This window comes from Alexandromys fortis, unplaced genomic scaffold (genome assembly GCF_014885135.2).
Source record: "Alexandromys fortis isolate MF-2015 unplaced genomic scaffold, M_Fortis_MF-2015_v1.1 scaffold_89, whole genome shotgun sequence".
Taxonomy (NCBI): Eukaryota; Metazoa; Chordata; class Mammalia; order Rodentia; family Cricetidae; genus Alexandromys; species Alexandromys fortis.
In genome coordinates, this window is record NW_026067973.1 from 416,803 (window position 1) to 435,399 (window position 18,597).

The 18,597-nt window shown below is 54.7% G+C and overlaps 1 protein-coding gene across 10 annotated transcripts in view; it reads right to left on the bottom strand.

Moving 5' to 3' along the window:
• Nucleotides 1–18,597, bottom strand: part of Phldb1 (pleckstrin homology like domain family B member 1) — a 49,366-nt gene that overhangs the window by 21,996 nt on the left and 8,773 nt on the right. For 5 of the 10 annotated variants that reach the window (XM_050156294.1, XM_050156291.1, XM_050156290.1 and 2 more), the window contains 6 exons: nucleotides 10,241–10,366; nucleotides 7,292–8,631; nucleotides 3,588–3,869; nucleotides 2,870–3,010; nucleotides 2,612–2,749; nucleotides 74–202 (listed from right to left, as the gene is read on the bottom strand). In XM_050156294.1, coding sequence (XP_050012251.1) covers nucleotides 74–202; nucleotides 2,612–2,749; nucleotides 2,870–3,010; nucleotides 3,588–3,869; nucleotides 7,292–8,631; nucleotides 10,241–10,366 — 2,156 coding nt within the window. Of the gene's footprint in view, nucleotides 1–73; nucleotides 203–2,611; nucleotides 2,750–2,869; nucleotides 3,011–3,587; nucleotides 3,870–7,291; nucleotides 8,632–10,240; nucleotides 10,367–13,345; nucleotides 13,515–13,796; nucleotides 13,817–18,597 lie in introns of those variants that run through there. The other 5 variants (XM_050156296.1, XM_050156295.1, XM_050156292.1 and 2 more) reach the window with 3 other exon arrangements.

Sequence of the window (18,597 nt, forward strand, 5' to 3'; positions counted from 1 at the left end):
GTCCCACCGCTCTCCTGTCTTCGGTCTGGGCGGTGGCCCACGGGGGCCGGGGGAGGGGGCTGGTGGAACTGACCCTTCTCAGCTGCTCCTGTAACTGTTCCCGCACTGACTCGGGGCAGTTATCGAGCTGCGTCTGGAGCTCGGCGTAGAGCGCCTGGCGGGCCTCCAGGTGCCTCCGTCCCGCGGCCAGCTCCGCCCTCTCCTGGTCGGCGGGAGGGGAGGGAGGCGGGGCACAGGGGAGAGAGAACACACACTCCTCAACTCCGGCCCGGCGCGGGGCGCAGGGGGGCAGGGGCGGGCACAGGGGGACAGCGGGAGTGGGGGGCAAGCACCGAGGCAGAAGAGAGCAGGACAGGAAGGAGGGCACGTGGGTGAGGCAAGAGGCAAGGAGCAGAGCTGTAAGACGGGACTCAGGCAGGGGAAGGTATAAAAAAGGCAGAGGTGTGGGGGCAGGGTGGAAATGTTGGTCCCTTTAAAATGTTTAGGTAGGTCCTAAGACAGGACCTTCCGTTTAGGCTCCAGACCAAAGTTAAAGCTGAAGAAACGTGGCAAGAACTGAACCTCGAGCTCTAACACTGTCCCGAGACCAAAATTTAACCCTGGGGAAAATAGGAGAGGTGGGAAGGGTTAAATCCAGGAGTTAGAGAGTAAACGAGGAGCTGAAGATATTAGCGCTACAGCGGTGCAGCAAGGAGACCCCAGCCCAACCCCCATGGCCTCCCTCCCCTCCTGCCCAGGGTGGGGGTGGGGTGCCAGCAAAGCAGGCTGAACTTCAGTGGGGATGAGGGTTGCAATTAGTTCGGCCCGTTGCCATGGTAATAGGAGCCCTAGGAGTGGATACAGGGAGGAGGTGGATGGCTCTGTCTGGGGCGAGATGACACCTCTGAGGGCGGAAAGGGGGACTAAGGGAGGAGTTGGTGAGTCACCCCTCCGAAGGACAGGCAGAGGAGAAACTGATTACTGATTCCAGAGCCAGAGTGAGGCCATGGGCTGGAAGCTGGGAGGGAAAGTCAAGAAAACCTCCTCACCACCACCATCACCACCATCACCACCTCAAACACCTGGACCAAAGGGAAGTCGAGATCCGGGCCCCAGAGCAATCTTAGTTAACTGAGGCTAGCCAAGTTGCTTGTGAAATGCCTCACTCCTAAGAAACAGACTTCCTTGCTACACCTGCCCAGCTCACTGCATCAGCCCAGCTCACCTAACAGAGGGAAGGCCTTGCTCAGGTCAGGTCCTGAGGTCCAGACACTACTGTCTTTAAATTATCCTGTGTTCTAGGTGGCCTCCAGGAATAGAGGGAAGGAACCATCTGAATTCAGCAAGAATGGATAGCCACTCAGTGGGCAGAAAGACCCTGTCCAAGTCCTCCAAGCTCACATCTGGACCTCCTAAGCACTCAGCTCCAAAGGGCTAGACAGGAGGTACCAACAGCTCACCTCCAACCCCCGCCCTTCAACATCCTGAAGGCAGCAGCCCAGGCCTTTCCAGCAGAAGGCGCTGTCTGGGCAGATCAGATCTTTGGCCATGTACATCTTCCCCCAACACACACATCCTCGTACCTCTCCTGTCAATGATCCACTAAGCAAAATTTAGCTGTGCCTTTCTGCCAGTTCCTTTCTGATCATGGGGTCCCGCATCAAGAAAAGACAGAGGCAACATTAGAGGGGCGAGACCAGGGGCACGAGGGCACCCATGGAGTTAGTAAAGCTGGCATGACTCAGCCCTGCCTGGGTGGCCTGGCAGTTAGGGGCATGCGGAGAGCCCAGGACAGTGATTAGAAGGGGCGTTAGTGCAGGCCTGGTCGGCAAGCAGTGGGTTAATTTGGCACAGAATCTGGGAGTGTGGTTTTGGGGGCCAGAGCCAAAGCTCCGTAAATAAAAGGGGAGCAATGAATTTTAAGATTCTCAAAATTGAGAAAAAGAGGAAGATAACTCTCAAAAAAATAATCCAGAAGGAAAATTAAAACTTCTTAGAAAAATACTGTCAAATCCAGAAATAGATGAACCCTCTCCACTCCAGAGCTTTTTGGCACGCTGTTGGGCATCTTGGACATGGTTGGCACAACCCTTGTGGGACGAAACAGCCCCTGAAGACAGGCACGAAATCTGAAGGGGGCAGGGGCATGAGCTGGGACCATCTGGGATGGGAGGCTGCAGATTCTGATGACAGGAAACAGAAGCCTGTGGGCCATCTCCCAAAGACCACATCCTAAGCACCTGAGCATGCTGGAGAGTGCTTCACCCTACGGGGGTCCCAAACCTGAATCATGTCCCCCACCCCAGCAGCACCAGTCCTTCAGGTTGTACTCACTGCCCAAGAAAGGGCTTTGGCACTTCCTAGAAGAACCACGCAGGCTCCAGAATGGCAGGCACCCAGGCAACCAGAAGTAGCACAGAGATCCAGCTAAATGAGACCCCAAACACCAGCCCAGCCCCTGGCAGTACCATCCAAGCTTGTACCTTCCATAGAGAACAAGCCCCCCCCCCCCGCCCCGTCCCTGGAGGGTTACAGAGACCATGTGGTGTGCAGGATGGATGTTGAGGGATGTACAGCCCTACAGAAAGCATTTTCTCTTCTTCTGGGCCACAGGCAGTCAGGTATGGGTTACCTTGTCCCTCTCCTTCTGGATGCCGGTCTCCAAGGCCACCAACTTCTCCTGCAGCTGGTCCACTGCCCTTTGTTCTTTCTGCAGCAGTGTCCGCTCTGCCTCCCTCTCCCCCTGCAGCAGTGCCCTCTCCATCTCAGCCTAGACAGACACCAGGACACACAGACACCAGGACACACAGACACCAGGACCCTCATCAAGGCAGGGAACTCAGGGCGGGGGGCCCCATCCCAGAGCCTGGGGGCCTCCCAGGCAGCTCACCTCTCGGGCTGCCTCCTGCAGCTGCTGCTCCAGCTCCTTTACTCGGACCTTCAGCTGTTCCACGCGCCCCAGCACCTGAGCCCGCTCCTCTTCCACAGCCAGCACCTCTCCCTGGAGCTTCGTGCTAGGAGCATCTTCATGCTGGAGGGGAGGAGAGCCACCCATGGAGGAAGCCTAAAACCTTCCGGGATCAGAAGGACTGAGAGGGTGTGGATCACACATTCCTCAAACTACTTGAATGGGGTAACTAGGCTAAAACAGGAGACTACTTCCCTCCCAGCCAAGGAGCTCAGTTATAGGGAAAAGATTTACCAGAGTGCCAGAGTTGGGTGGGGCCCCAAAGAAAAACAGGTCATAAAGCACATTTATAGCTTGGGAAAGTCATGGTCACCTCCCTTTTCCTCTTAGCTTCCACAGTTCTTCACCTTGATCCTTTTTCACTACCCCTCCTTACTGGGCCCTAGCATTCCCATCAGCTCCTGGCCCCGCCCCCTCGGCCCCTAACCTCCTGCTGGGTGCTCTCCGTGCTACTGCACCCATCAATCAGCTCCTGGCCCCGCCCCCTCGGCCCCTAACCTCCTGCTGGGTGCTCTCCGTGCTGCTGCACCCATCAATCAGCTCCTGGCCCCGCCCCCTCGGCCCCTAACCTCCTGCTGGGTGCTCCCCGTGCTGCTGCACCCATCAATCAGCTCCTGGCCCCGCCCCCGCGGCCCCTAACCTCCTGCTGGGTGCTCTCCGTGCTGCTGCACTCTTCTTTGAGGTTTTCTTCGTCAGAGCGCTCCATGCTCTCCCACAGGCGCTGCGAGGCACCTCCAGACTCCTCACCGCTCCTTCCAGAGACCACTGTGGCTCCTGTCAAGGCTCTTGAGGGCCTCCTCCCTGCCAATGCCAGGGCTGCAGTGGCCTCTCCAATACTCGGCAATTCCCCAGCCTCGGGTCCCCCGTCAGCTCGGCTGTACTCGGCACACAGGTTCAAGATGGTCTCCAGGCGCTGGCGTTCCTAGGGACCACGGGCGGACAGAGCATAAGGAACGAAGTCTGAGATCTAGGGTGGCCCAAGTCAGGGTGTGCTGAACACCAGGGATTCACCATCATGAGGACAGCCTCAACCTTAAGACCTGTGGGAAAGACAAGTGCTGTGCACACCTTTATCCAGCACTCAGAAGGGCAGAGACCGGCACATCTCAGAATTTGAGGCCTGGTCTACTTAGTGAGATTCAGGCTAACCAGCCAAAGACTACATAGTGAGACCCTAACTAAAAAATAAATAAAAATAAAAAATGAAAAAAATTCAGCCGGGTATGGTGGCACATGCTTTTAATTCCAGCACTCAGGAGGCAGAGGCAGGTGGATCTCTGTGAGTTTGAAGCCAGCCTGGTCTACAAGAGCAAGTTTCAGGACAGTCAGGGCTGCACAAAGAAACCCTGTCTCAGAAAATCAAATCAAATAAAATAATCCTGTGGGGGAGGGAGGAGGGAAAGAGGGTCCCTCAAAAGTGGGCCAGAGAATAAGGCCACATGCCACCTGTCCATGTGGCCGGCCCCTCCCACTGTCCTGTTTCCTTTCCCTTTTCATTCTACCCGAGGCTTCTTCATAGTCACATGAGGACACATCCAAACACACACGGGAACAGACAGCGATCAGTAGCCTAAAGACCATCCTGAGACACAGAATCACCCCGTGCTCTGGTGACAGAGGTGCACACACAGGCTCCGGCACAGGGGCACACGGATCACCAGTTCTACATAGGCACACACAGACCCTCCATGTGTGCTGGGAGGTACATCAGCATTAACAGGTAGGTACACACAAAGACACCAGCCCCGACATGCACACGCGCGCACACACACACACAGATAAACATAGTCTGCACACAGCTGGGTGGGCACCTGCAGACAGACAAGGTCTGAAAGCAGACCACGGGCCACAGGACCTGACAGTCCAGAAACAGGGAGAAAAGGCAGAGAGGACACTGTCTTCCTCGTTTTCCTCCTGTCCTGCCTCAGCTCCAAGTCACTCAGGCAGCCAACCCTTTGCTCCTTACTGGCAACTTCAGCTAGCTAGGTGTGAGCAAGTACTCTGCGGCTGTCAGTCTATTCTCTCACTATAAATCCTGACAAAGAAATGGTCACCTCTTAGGTGCCTAGGAGGCGAAGGAACAATGGCAGTCATGTTTCTGGTCTCCGTCCTACTCGTCCACCTACATGTTAACACCCCAGCCCTGACTTTCAAGCCCAGACCTTGACAGGGTTTCTGGGGTCTCTGACATCAAATCTCTGTCACCGCCTACATTGTGGCCTCAACTCTCCACCCCACAAGACTCACCTGGCTTCCTTCCTGCGGCTTGCCCAGTTCTGTGGCAAAAATAAATCCTCCAGGAACCAAGCCTTAGCACCCAGGAGGTTGGGCCAATGCCTCACCCCCGCCCTAGGACCCAGATAAGCAGCCTGGCTAAGGTAGGAGGGGCAGGGTGCGGGCGGGCGGCCTCTGACTTAAAGTGGCAGGTGGGGCAGGTTGGGGCTGGTGGTGAGGTGTGTACCTGTGTGTGGGGTTGGAGTGGGGAGGCTGGGCCCAGCACTGATGTGCCAAGGCTCATGATCCCTCTCAGGATGAAGATCCAGCATAGCCACAGTATCACAGTGATGGCATAGGACAAAGACTAGGGGTCCTGCCTCCCACAAGTGTACTGCCCCACACCCTCACCCCAAAAGGACCAGCTTCTTCCCAGATTCTTCAGGCAAATGTCCTCCTCAAACCAATTCCAGAGTACCTGTGTCCCCCAAGATCCTGGGCTTCTGCTCTCAAGAGAAGGAAGGGAGAATCCATGTTCTCACATGTGGGTTCTGAGCATGCTATACCCAGCAGTCCATGCCCCTGGAGCTCCCGATGCTATTTGGGGGAATCCCAGCCCCCTCCCAGCGCAGATGCCATCTCTAGGACAGCTGCCCAGAACCACACCCAGACTCAGCAGCACCATTTATGCACGCAGACACATACAATCACACAACCACGGAGGCAGCCAGGGGCTGCCCAACCTGCTTCCTCTACCTTAGTACCATAGAGGACCCACCAGGGCCAGAGTGGGTTCACGCCCACTCAGAGGCCAAAGAGAAGCAAGAAAGGGGGACAAGGGCGCCCCATAAAGAACAAGCCCCAAGTAAAGGTGCTTGGCCGTGTAAGCCTGATGACCTGAGTTTGAGCCCTGGAACCCACGTAAAGATGGAAGGAAAGAGAGACTCCACGAAACCTGTCTTCTGGCTTCCACACGCTCACCATGCCATAGGCCTCCAGCAACACACCCATGCACACACAGGCTGGTAATAAATAAATGCTTTAGAATAGGAACCCACCAGTTCTGGTGGCGCAGGCCGGTAGGATTTGCTGAAAGAGGCAGGAGGATCTGGAGTTAGTTCAAGGCCAGTCTGAGATGTGTGTAGCCAGGCAGTGGTGGCACATGCCTTTAATCCCAGCACTCAGGAGACAGAGGCAGGTGGATCTCTGTGAGTTTGAGACCAGCTTGATCTACAGAGCGAGTTCCAGGACAGGCTCCAAAGCCACAGAGAAACCCTGTCTCGAAAAACAAAACAAAACAAAACAAAAGAGGAAACCCCACCACCACCACACACACACACAATCCAGGCATAGTGATGCATGTGTGTAATCTTAGTATGCAGAAGGCAGTAGGAAGATTATGAATTTGACCCAACCTGGACCACATAGCAAGCGTGCAGCCAAACTGGGTTTTATAGTGAGACCCAAACCAATAAAAAAAAAAAAAGCGGGGGAATAGGAAATAAAAATAATTCTGGGGCTGGGCTCTAGCTCAGTGGTAAGAGTGCTGTCCTAGTATAACAAAGGTCCTAGGCTGTCTCGCACTATAAAAAGAGAAAGCTAAACAAATGTTCCTCTCTTTTTCTTTTCTTTCTTTTTTCTTTTTTTGGTTTTTCGAGACAGGGTTTCTCTGTGGCTTTGGAGCCTGTCCTGGAACTAGCTATGTAGACGAGGCTGGCCTCGAACTCACAGAGATCCGCCTGCCTCTTCCACCCAAGTGCTGGGATTGAAGGCATGCGCCACCATCACCCGGCTTTCTTTTTCTTTTTCTCTGTCGACCTGAACTCAAAGAGATCTACCTGAAGGGCAGCTGAGGAAGACACTATCCACTAACCTCTGGCCTGCACACAGACACACACCTGCACATGCATACACACACACTACAAGGAAAAGTTTAAAAGCCCTAGAGATTTCAAGGCAGGCTCCTCTTCACAGCACCAGGACCATGAGATACTGGTCACTTATCCCGACGGTTTATCCTGCAGAAGCCCAGGCCCTGTACATGGCCTCTCCTACTCTGCCAGCTGGCCTGCCCACACCCTGGCAGATGCACTGCCTTGGGCAGCGGCAGCTTCCCTGGCATCGGCTCACCAGCCTCTCCATCTCCTGTTCCCGGAGCCGCTCTTGGCGCTGTCGTCGGTGGTACTCCAAAAGATCGTCCTCATTGTCACTGATCTCCGTGATGCTGTTTTTCCTCTCCCTTGCGATAGGCACCCGCAAATCCCCACTAGAAAGTTTCCTCTGAGCACGGGGGCTCTGACGAGGTGAAGCCCCAGTAAGGGAGCCCAGACTATAGGCTGGGCTCAGCCTGCCACTGAAGCTGCCTTTGCGAGGTGCCAGGGACTCCCCAAGTGTAGGTGAGGGACTCCGAGTCCTGCGGCCCCGTGCTCCCAGAGTCAGGGAGAAGTCCTCTGGCGAAGTCCCATGAGCTGCCCAGCGCCTGGGCCGAGGGCTCTCAGCCACTTCCCTGCTTAGCTTGGGATCTGGGGTAGTCCTGGCTGGCAGTGGAGACAGAGCCCTTCTGGACAGAGACGGACTCAAGGGGGGCAGTTCTCGCATACTGTCCAGGCCTCGTCGGCCCAAGCGAGGACTCTCAGGAGGCTGCAGGGTACGGGTTGCGGACCCATCTGAAAATGTTCGGCCCACCAGTTGTCGAGAGGGACTGGTCGTTAACACCCGTTCTGTGCCAGTTCCTGGACTGGGAGGGCGCTCCTGGAGTGTGCTAATCTTATTTCGGGGAGCAGGGACTGGAGACTGGAACTTGGGGCTGCCAGGAATACTTGTGGGTTGGCTGCGGGCACCAGAAGATGGGTATTCACTCAGGCTGATAGCCACCACAGGTAACTGCCCACCCAGGCGGGGGCTCTCGGTGGTTCTGCGGGCCTCAGCCAAGACGGTGGCTGCAGGACTGTCAGTCAGAAGGCCCCGGAGACCAGGACTGGGAGGTCTCTCATGGCCCCCTTTTCTGCCCAGCCGAGGACTTTCAGAGGAACGGGTTGCACTCGGACGAGGCTGTGGGGGTTGCAGAGCCAAATGGTAGCTAGAGGAACGGACAGGCACCAGTGGAGGCACAGACGGTCCTGGCTCCTGCCCGCTGGGTGAGTGGCTGGCACAGCTTCCGCTGCTGGCTGGTGAGGAAAGAGGAGAGAAGGCTGGAGAGGTGTTCTCATAGCTGGAGCCCACAGACATGGCACCGGGGCTGGTTGGAGGGGACAACAGGTAGCGGCCACCATTAGCCATTGGTGACAGCGGGGATGTGGCTGCGGGCTTCTTGCCGGCAGCTCCAGGCTCCTCTAGCACCAACGAGTCCATGATTTCTTGCAGGTCCTTCTCGATAGAGCTCACCAGGGAACTGTGGCTGGCACAGGCTGGAGGTGCCCGGGTTGCAGGCTGGCCCGTGTGGTTCCCATTCACCAGGCTCTCTGATTCGGCTGAGAGGAAAAGTAAAGAGGCCTCAAGCTCTGTTCTGTTTTTGTTGCTGTTGTTTTTGTTTTGTTTTGTTTTGTTTTTTTTTGGCTTCAGGGAGCCACACACATGCACAAGTAAGAAAATACCACCCAATGTCATCCCAGGGCAGTGGGGCCAGAGGAGACGAGTTTTGGCACCAGCCCTCTCTGCCACTGACCTGTTCTGCAACCTTAGCCAAACTCTTGTGCCCCGAAGTCCCCTCCTTTCAAGGAGGATGATAGGCAGGACCTTCCTGGCTCTAACAGTGAATGACTCAGGACAGAGTCAGCAACAATAACAGGTACTTACTTCTAAGCCTAGCTGTTTCCAGCTCACCCCAACAGTATAGTCCTCCTTGCCCTGGTTTCCCTAACTTTCCGTGCCTCTTTTAGGAAGAGCAGGTGGGCACACTGCAAAAGAGGTGTGGATCTACTGTAGAGCTGGCCAGAAGTTCCAGGGCTACTCAGTCTAAGAGGCCACTAGAGCCTCTCAATCCAGCAGTCAGAGCCTGGGGTGGGGGCCCCAGGGCTGGATGAGCAGTGACAGCCGTGCCAGTTTATCCAATCCCACACAAGAGAAGGATTTGCTAATGGCTTGTTCCTGGAAGCCTGGCTGAGGAGCCTCGAGGTACAGCCTAGTGTCTCCAATTATTCCATTAAAACCAACCAGCAAGAGCCAGCTTTTGCCTGGCCCTAGCCTTTGTCAACCACCCACGAGTTTAGAATCCACAGAAGCAATACCAGAACAGTTAAAGAAGTAACATGACCAGGCTGGGGTGGGGGCACAGTGAGCCCCTAGGGAACTGAAAAACATTGGAGCAGGGAGCGAAGAATAGGATGGGTTTGCAAGACTGACTAAATCAGAGTGGCCACCATGCGTTCCCAGTGACCACTTGCCTGTCGTGAAGTCACCCAACTACGGAGGTCACAAATGATCATCCCATCGAGTGACCCTGACATACTTGCTCGCCTGCCACAGCATCAGCCTTGGCCCCTCTAGTCCCACAGCCATCTGAACGCCACTGCAGAGCTTAGGGTGGCACGCACCCTGTTAGCGTCCCCACCCCCTAGGCAGCTGGCTGAGGGGCCTGTGTTGATTCCTAGAACAATCGCCAATTCTCCTCCCGGGATCAATAATTCACACACAAGTTGCAGCTGTTCTCTGAGTCATTGGTCAGCATGGCATGGCATGGCCCGAGGGCCTCCGGACATGATCACCAGCAGGGGGGACCAAGAAGCTACTAAGGGTTCACCATAACACTCCCGTCCCCTTGAATGACACACTCTGGCAACATAAGAGGGCCAGGGTCCCAGACATGGAGTCAACTACCAAGGCCGTAGGGTTACAGGTGAACAGAACCTGTAGATCCTCAAGGCACATAACTTCCCAGCTTGATCCAAGCAGCATTGCCTTGGATCTTTTCCAGTGACCCCATGGCCTAGCATTCTCCACCAGCTCATGGCAGGTGGCAGCGAGCCCAGACCACTGGTATTGTCCTGCCCTAACACTTCAAGAGTAGTTGGAATGGGCAAGGACACATGTCTAAGGGGGTGCCACTCACCCAGACCCATGTCCTAGCTGGATACTACTTACCAGAGCCAGGGTTGTAGGAGGGCCCTGGGGCCCGGGCCCCTGCTGGAATCATACTCTTCATCCACTTGGCTTCAGCGGGGTGGTTAAAGCGCAGGAAGGTGGACTGGCCCAGACACAACATGCAGCCTGCAGAGACAGCAATCACTTAGCCACCCCAACCACAACACTAGCACGCTTACGGTCAGCTCCCAAGAGCCAACCCCGCCCGTACTCGGTGTCCATACAATGCGTATCTGCCCTACGATGGAGCCCAGTGATGAGATGCACAGCAAAAGTCAGAGTAGGAAAGACCACTGACAGGTAAGTTCCCCAAATCAGAGTCCTCCTGCTAGCTCCGCACTAGCTACAAAATCTTCAGGTGATGCCACTCCACTGCAAGCTAGTTCTCTCATAAAAATGGGGCACTTGATACTGCCAGATCTCCCAGGGTTAGTAAGACTGTGTATGCAAAAATTCTCCAGAAGTAGAAAAGGTTCTTCAGAAAAAAATGAACCCTTGGGGGCTGGAAAGATGGCTGGTGGGTAAGAGCACTCGCTGTTCTTGAAGAAGACTGGAGTTTGGCTCCCAGCACCTACGTGGTGGCTCAAAACCACCTGAACTCCGGTTCCAAGGACTGTGATGCCTTCTTTTGGTGTCTGAGGGCACAAGGTGTGCATCTGGTACCCTTACATACAGGCAAGCAAAACACTACACATACAGTAAATAAATCTAAAAACGAAAAGAAAAGAAAAGAAAAGGAAAGGAAAGGAAAGGAAGGAAGGAAGGAAGGAAGGAAGGAAGGAAGGAAGAAAGAAAGAAAGAAAGAAAGAAAGAAAGAAAGAAAGAAGAAAGAAAGAACAACCACCACCAATGTGTACCTGTGATCCAACGAATTGCCTGGGGTAAAAGGGTTAGTTGGAGAGGCAGCATCTTCCTGAGTCTCACTCACACACACACACACACACACACACACACACACACACACACACACACACAATATGGTGACAAACAAAACAACCTAGTGGGACTCAGAACTTACTCTAGTTCCTTCCTGTGATATGGCTTCAGGAGTGCTACAACCCTCTCTGAGCATCTAGAGAGCGAGTGCTTCTCTCTTTTGGACAAAGCATCTCCCCCATCCCCCCGACTGTTTCTTGGTCTCCCATAGAATCTAGCCAGTTCTACGCCACTGGGCTCAGCTTGAGCCAAGCACATTCCCAGGCAAGAGACACAAGCCCAGTCCTGTCCAGGAAGTACGAGTGCATAGAAGGAGGTGGGTATGTGGGAGCCAGAAAATGTAGCCAGGGGCCCAGGAGTGTGCACAGCAGCAGGTGTGCCCGCAGGCGCCTAAGCCTGGCTGGCAGAATTCCTCCTCCTGGCCTTGCCAGGTGTTTCCAGGCTCCTGCAGAAGAGGCCTACTGGAAGAAGTCAGAGCCCTAGGGCTCTCCACTACTGAGTCTTCCAATTTGTCCACACTCCCAGCCCCAACCTCCTGGCTACCCAATCCGGTGCTACCTAGTGCCCCATGCTTCATGCCAGTCTGGGCTCTGACTGGCAGGGAAGTCAACATTCCAGGACGTTGAGGCAGGTTCAGCTCAGGGAAGGCTGCAAGGGCAAGGGACATCCCAGGCCAAGTGGGTACTTGGACAGGGCTCCCCTACTGAACTCAGAGGCCCGATTCTGAGACCCTGGACACTGAGGGGCTCTCAGTCTAAGACGCCCAACCACGGCAGAGACCTGTATCTGACAAAGCCACCCACTACTTTGGCACACCCACAGGCCCTCCCAGGCAGACGGCACCAACAGTTCTAAAGGCTGATGGGTGGTTGGGAGAGCAGGGAAAGCCTTCCCTGCCAAGCCACCAATCAGAGGGGCTAATCCCATAGTAATCATAACTGGGATAAATAATAGTCACCCAAGCCATCCACCAAATTACAACTACAGCTGTTTCAGGAAAAGCCAGTCGCCCATCCCCTTTCAGCCGAATATTTAACAGACTAATTAATGCCGAGTTTTAAGGGTCATCATTCAACTCTAGGGTGATGGGGGCAAGGGGCTGCGGCTGACCACACAGTCTAAACTGGGCTGCAGGTGGGGAGGCGAGGTGGAGTCTACCCAAGCAGTGCCAGAACCACCCAAGGAGGCTTTGGGTAGCTAGGGACCCTCTACCTTGGCACCTACGGCCTGGAGTCATTGCCCTGCCCTGCCCCCCACAGGGGGTGTGGCCATGTTGCTATGGGCTATAAATAGTGGTGCCAGGCACTGGCGCTGTATTAATAGAGTGGGCAGGAGGGCAGCGGAACAGAGAGCAGAGCAGCTCTGGCCCAAATTAACTTACTATTTGTACTCAGGGGCGGCAGGCATTGCTCCAACTCTGGCACCTACTGCCCCGAGAGACCTGGCCAGCCATCTATGTTAGGAAGCCCCCCTCTCCGCTCACTCAGACATCCCCAGGGCTAGCTCTCTTCAGAATCCCAGGAAACCATGGCCATCCAATCAGAGTCAAAAGTCCCTGCCTTGTCCTCCCTGCCTAGAAGGACTCAGAGGCCAGCTGTGTACAGGTGGGTGGAGGAACAGCACATCTGGAGGGAAAACACTGGGCAAAGGAGAGGGTGGATCCTGTTTGTGAGATGCAGAAGGGAAACACCCTACGCAGACTCACACACAGACACTCAGAAACCATACAGGCTTACGGCCATATGGGCAGACATGCTGCACACTCAGAGCAACAGTCACTGCCCGGCTGGCCACACAAATAGAATGGACTGGCCAAATGGACGGTGGGTGATGAACCCGGGACTCTTCCCATCAAAGACTCCTTTTAGCCATAGCATAAGCTCCCTCAACCTAAACAGGACCCCCTCAACAGGCTCCGGAGGCGGATCCCAAGGAGCAGACTGCTCAGTGGTGGGGAAGATGGGGTCTGCACAGTCAGTCACTCCATAACTCAGCCCCGCACACACACTCAAAGACGTTCTGGGCACAAACGCCATCAGATTCACAGCCTCAACGAGGGGCAAGGACCCCATTCTCCTCATTGCGCCCACCCTTCCCAGGACGCCCCTCCCAACCGGAGCGTCTACGCCCGGTTGCCTGGGGCAGTGGCTGACCAGGGTGAGGACTCACCGCTCAACCCGGACCTCCAGACCGTTCGTTCCTACTAGCCGGAGCCCCGCAGGTCGCCCGCCTGCCCTGGGCCTTTGAGGGGGCGGGCCGACCTCCCGCGCCGCCGGCTCCAGGCGCGGTGCGAGCAGCCAGGCAGCGAGCAGCCGCCAATGCCCGGGGAGGGGCGGGCCGGCCACCAGTGGCGGGGGAAGGGAGCCAGAGAGGGAGGGACAAAGGCGAGGAGGAGGGGAAAGGAAGTGATGGGGAAAAGTGTGGAGCTGGATGGAGAGGGCGGGGTGGGAGGGAGGATGCCACCAGGCGGCAGGCTGGAGAATCCGCGCTTGGGGCTGGAGAGATAGTGGGACAGGCAGGAGAGACTCCCAGGGAGATGACGCTGGAAGTTAAGGTGAGAAATACAGGAGGCCGGAAGATGGAGAGTCAGAGGTCGGAGTGCTACCAGGCTCAGTCTCACCTAGAGCTCTCTAGAGTAGGAAGTCTATGGCTGAAGCCCATGGCTGGGGGCCAGTGTCACCTTGGGGCAATCACAACTTCTGGCCTGGTGGCCTTGGATTCTTTATCCACTGAAGAGGAGGGTGGCCTCGGCGACAGCAGAGGACATTCTATGACTCCATATATGAGGGAGAGAAGAGTAAGAATCCCCATGGGGGTTCAGCTAAGGTCACTAGGTTTAGCTATGACCCTCAGTCCAACACCGTGAGACAATGTCACCCTGGATTGAGTGCTCAGGCCAAGGCAGTGTTCTGTGCAATGCAAGCAACACTGATTTCGGCTCCTGTCACCACCCTACTGGCCTTTTCTTCTGGTCCCCACCCACCAATGCTCACCCTCACTGACCCAGGCTGCATCAAGCGCTTCTCCTCTGGAGCCAGCCCACCGGCCAGCCCTTCTTTTTCTTAGCCACAACCTCCAGGTGGGGTACTGCAGCAAAGAGCTGTGCACCTCCTTTCTGGCTGAGAGGTAATGGCGCTTTACTCCCAGCACTCAGAGGGCAGAGACAGCGGATCTCTGTGAGTTCTAGGCAAGCCTGGTCTACAGAGCTAGTTTCAGGACAGCCAGGACTACACAAAGAAACCTTGTTTCAAAAACGGGGGGAGGGGGACCTTTCTGGGGCTGGAAAAACGAGGCTCCATGTTTAGGAACACTGGGTGTTCTCGTAGAAGATCTGGGTTCAATTCCCAGCACCAACATGGCACTTTAGAGCTGTCTGTAACTCTGGTTACTGGGGATCCACCTCCTTCTGGGCATTTCCGTGGGCATTAGGCACACACGTGGTATACAGACATACGTTTAGGCAAAACACCCGTACACATAAAATATTTTTTAATTTAGAGGCACTTGCTGTCTGGAGCCCCTAAGGTCAAGTAAACAAATGTTATAAACCGGGATGGTATAGACCACATAGCTGGGGCCCCAGGGAGTTGCTTTTAACCTAGGTGCCTGGTCCTGGACGCCAGACCCTCACAGGACAACCCGCGCACACTCTCAGACACGCTGTGTGTTCAGCAGCCCAGGGAGCTTCAACTGTCATCTCCAATACACACCAACACTGCCCAGTCACACTGATCCCCCACCCCCAGCCGGGCGCACACTGAGCCAAACAAACATCCACATTATACACGCTCTATCACACACAGTTATTGTCACACTCTCATGTCCCCAGCCTCCAGCCCCCTCTTAGTTCTAGACTTATTTGAGCCCGAGCTGGCCTTTCAAATCAGCCCCTGGAGGGACTCTGAAATAAAAAGTCAGTTTCCTTAGAGAAATGAGGGAATTGTTCCTTCTTGGCGAGGAGGTCACCGCCTCGCCCACTCACTGACATACTACACATGCCCACGTGCAAACACACACAAACACACTCACATGTTCACAGGAAACTTATTTCCTTTCCGAAGGGGGGAAAAAAAAGGGAAGAGCCATATAGGGTCAAATGTAAAATGAAGGGAGGCGTTAAAAAAAGAGAGACTCCCCAGGAAGAGTGAGTCACTGGTCTGGAAACTGTGATGGCCAGCTGGACAGACCCAGGCAGACAGGGAGATGCTGCCAGGGAGAAACAGTGCAAGAGGCAGACACAAGGAAGCTGGAAGCTCCCGGTCTTCACCCCTGCTCTCCTTCCCCTGACTTCTACTAGTAAAGATTGTTATCAGCCCTAGCAGAGAAAGCTTGGAGGCTCCCTGCCCAGTTCACAGAAGGAATAACCTAACTGGAGGGGAGGGGAGAGCCTGATGCCCTGGATCACAGGAAGGCAGCTGGCACCCCAGGAATCCTGGCTATCTTGGAGCTCCTTCCCACCAATGGGAGGTGGTTTCAGAAGTGAAGGACATTTAAGACAGTGGCAGCTCATGGTAGGAGTTGATGGGGGACCCACTGTCTAGACAGCCCAAGCCCTGAGCTGTGTGGCTCTCTGGAGTCTTTCTTCCTTAGTCCCCTCCCAAATCTTTCATGTGGTTTAGTGCTGTGGTCCTAGGGTGGAGCAGCCTAGACCCAGGAACGAGATGCCTCTGCTTCATTTCCGTGCTCCCTCTCCCAGCTCCACCCCTTGCTCTGTAGAGAAGAGGGCACCACGGAATGTGCCAGGATGCCCGGGCACAGGGGTGGCTCCCTCACGTGTTCACTTCTCTAGGCTAAAGGTTGGCATCTGTTTTCTGGCCTCCCCCCTCCCCTGGTCCAAGCACACGCCTGACTGGAAGATCCTGTCACTGCCATCTCTGCTTGCCATGAAGCGTGGCATTCCATGTTGCCTATGGCTGGGCATAGAGCCCAGACTGATGCTTCTTCTAAGGTCTGGTTCAACCAAAGAAAGCTTCCTGTTATTCCCAAGATATCCTTTTACCTCTCAGAGAGGATCCCCTGTATAAGGCCAGAGCAGACAATATGCCAGGAAAAAGTGTGTGTGTGTGTGTGTGTGTGTGTATGTGTGTGTGTATGTGTGTGTGCGTGTGTGTACATGCCGAACCTAGGGCCTCGTGCTGCTAGATAAGTGTTCTGCCACTGAGCTACACTCCCAGCCCTATGGGATCCTCTGGCACACATGCCATGCCATGGAGTTCTCATGTACAACACAGAAAATACACATAGACATTTTGATGCCATCAGTTCTAAGTTCGCCCACCACCCATTTGACTACACTGGTCTGTAAACACAAGGAAAGACACAAACAAACACCAAAATACACAAGCCCTGGAGACACAAACATATCCGGAGATACATAAACAAAGTCCAGTTACATAGACACACAGAGATAGCACATGCACCCCCTCACCACCCAGTATCCAAGGAAACGCACTCCCAAGAATGTCCGGACTGGGGCCAGGCAGGGCTGGGCTTGGTGCCTTGCTCCAGAGATGAGACAAGGAAACCCTCAGCTCCTGGAAGCCAAGGGGGTGGGGGGTGAGGAAGAACACCCATTCCTTTGTGCCTCTGCCTACCCTGCCAGGCTTCAGAAACAGGCGAGCCCAGACAAGAAGGCTGGTTTGGGGGTGGCAAAGGGAGTTTAGGGTCAGAAGAGAGTAGGAGGGTACATACTTGGCAAGATGGGCTTCTAGCCTCGGGAAAGTGGGGTCACTAGGGCCACAGGAAATGTTTAAGAATCCCGTTGTGGCCTCAGACCCTCGCTCTTCTTGAGAGCTAAATGATTGTCCTAGGAAGATGGAACACAGCATCGATGCTTCCAGATCAGTCACTATCCACGGGGCAAGAACGCTTTTACTCTGGGAAACGATGGCATTGGAGCTGGAAGGTCACAGAATTCGCCCCATCCCTTCCTTTGCTGCTCTGTGTCTCACTTACATATCCCTGAACCCTGGAGCAGATGCTCTCCCTGATCCTCAACAGGACAGCCAGGGACCAGACAGCATCACACCCAAAGCCCCAGCTTGGGAGGAATCCTCCCACTCAGAGTCAGAGACCCCAAGTCCCAGGAGAAGGCCTGCATGCCCTCAGGCGTTGTGGGACCTGCCTCCCTGAAACATGTTATCCATGATCAGCCGTGCGCTGGGAGCAGAAGGGGTAAGTGGAACACGGTTAATTCCTATGGTAGCGGTGAAGAAAGTGGCACTTAAGACCCCCACAAAGCTTGGGAGACAGAGGACATAGTGGGATTTCCCTTGCAAAGGGGCTTCCAGCCAATGGGCTTCTTAGAGTCAGGATCAGCCCAAAGCTTCCATCCTTAAATAAATAAATCTGACTCACAGAGATCCTCCTGCTTCTGCCTCTGGAGTGCTGGGATTAAAGGTGTGCGCCACCACACCTGGCCAGATCTTTTTTCAATCCCTTAATTAAAAGACTCACAAATGGCTGGGCGTGGTGGCTCACACCTTTAAGCACACAGGAGGTAGAGGCAGGCGGATCTCTGTAAGTTCGAGGCCAACCTGGTCTACAAAGTGAGTTCTAGGACAGTCAGGGTTACACAGAGAAATCATGTCCTGAAAAACCGAAAAAAGAAAGAAAGAAAGAAAGAAAGAAAGAAAGAAAGAAAGAAAGAGAAAAAAAGGAAGGCTCACAAATGAACTAATGGTGCTTAGTGCCTATTTCCAAAGTGAATATATCTGGCCTATTCAGTGTACCACCTAGCCAGTCCTTACCTGCCTGGTAACCATGGTAATTAGGGGACTTTACACACCAGGGCCTCCCTTCCCAACCAAGCAGCCTGAAGCCTTAGGAAACAAAAGAGTAGCCACATCCATAACCCCAAGCTACTGTGTTGCAGGAAGAGGCATGTCCTCAGATTGTTCCATCAGATTCTGCCCTTGCCCCATCCCCTCAGGAGAGTTCATCCTCTAACACAGAAAAGAACTCTCTCTGGACATCACAGAACACCTCTGAGCCTTCCTCACTACTGTCCCACCCATTCTCCCCTACAGCCACAAAAAGCCACATTACATGCAGAAATGAAAACCTCTTCTCTCCATGTGGTGTGTGAAGAGTGAGAGGAGAGAGAGAGAGAGATCTAGCAAAGTCTGGAAGCTGGGGTGGGTGGGGGAAGGGTGATTTGAAAGATGTTCCAACATTGACACTGGATCTGCGTACACCAGTCATCAGCTGACAAGGGGACCACGGCAGTAGGCTTCCCCCCACCCCCAGTACAGCCAGTCACCCAGCTGACAAGGGGACCACGGCGGCAGCAGACCCCCCACCCCCAGTACACCAGTCATCAGCTGACAAGGGGACCACGGCGGCAGCAGACCCCCCCCCAGTACAGCCAGCCATCCAGCTGACAAGGGGACCACGGCGGCAGCAGACCCCCCACCCCCAGT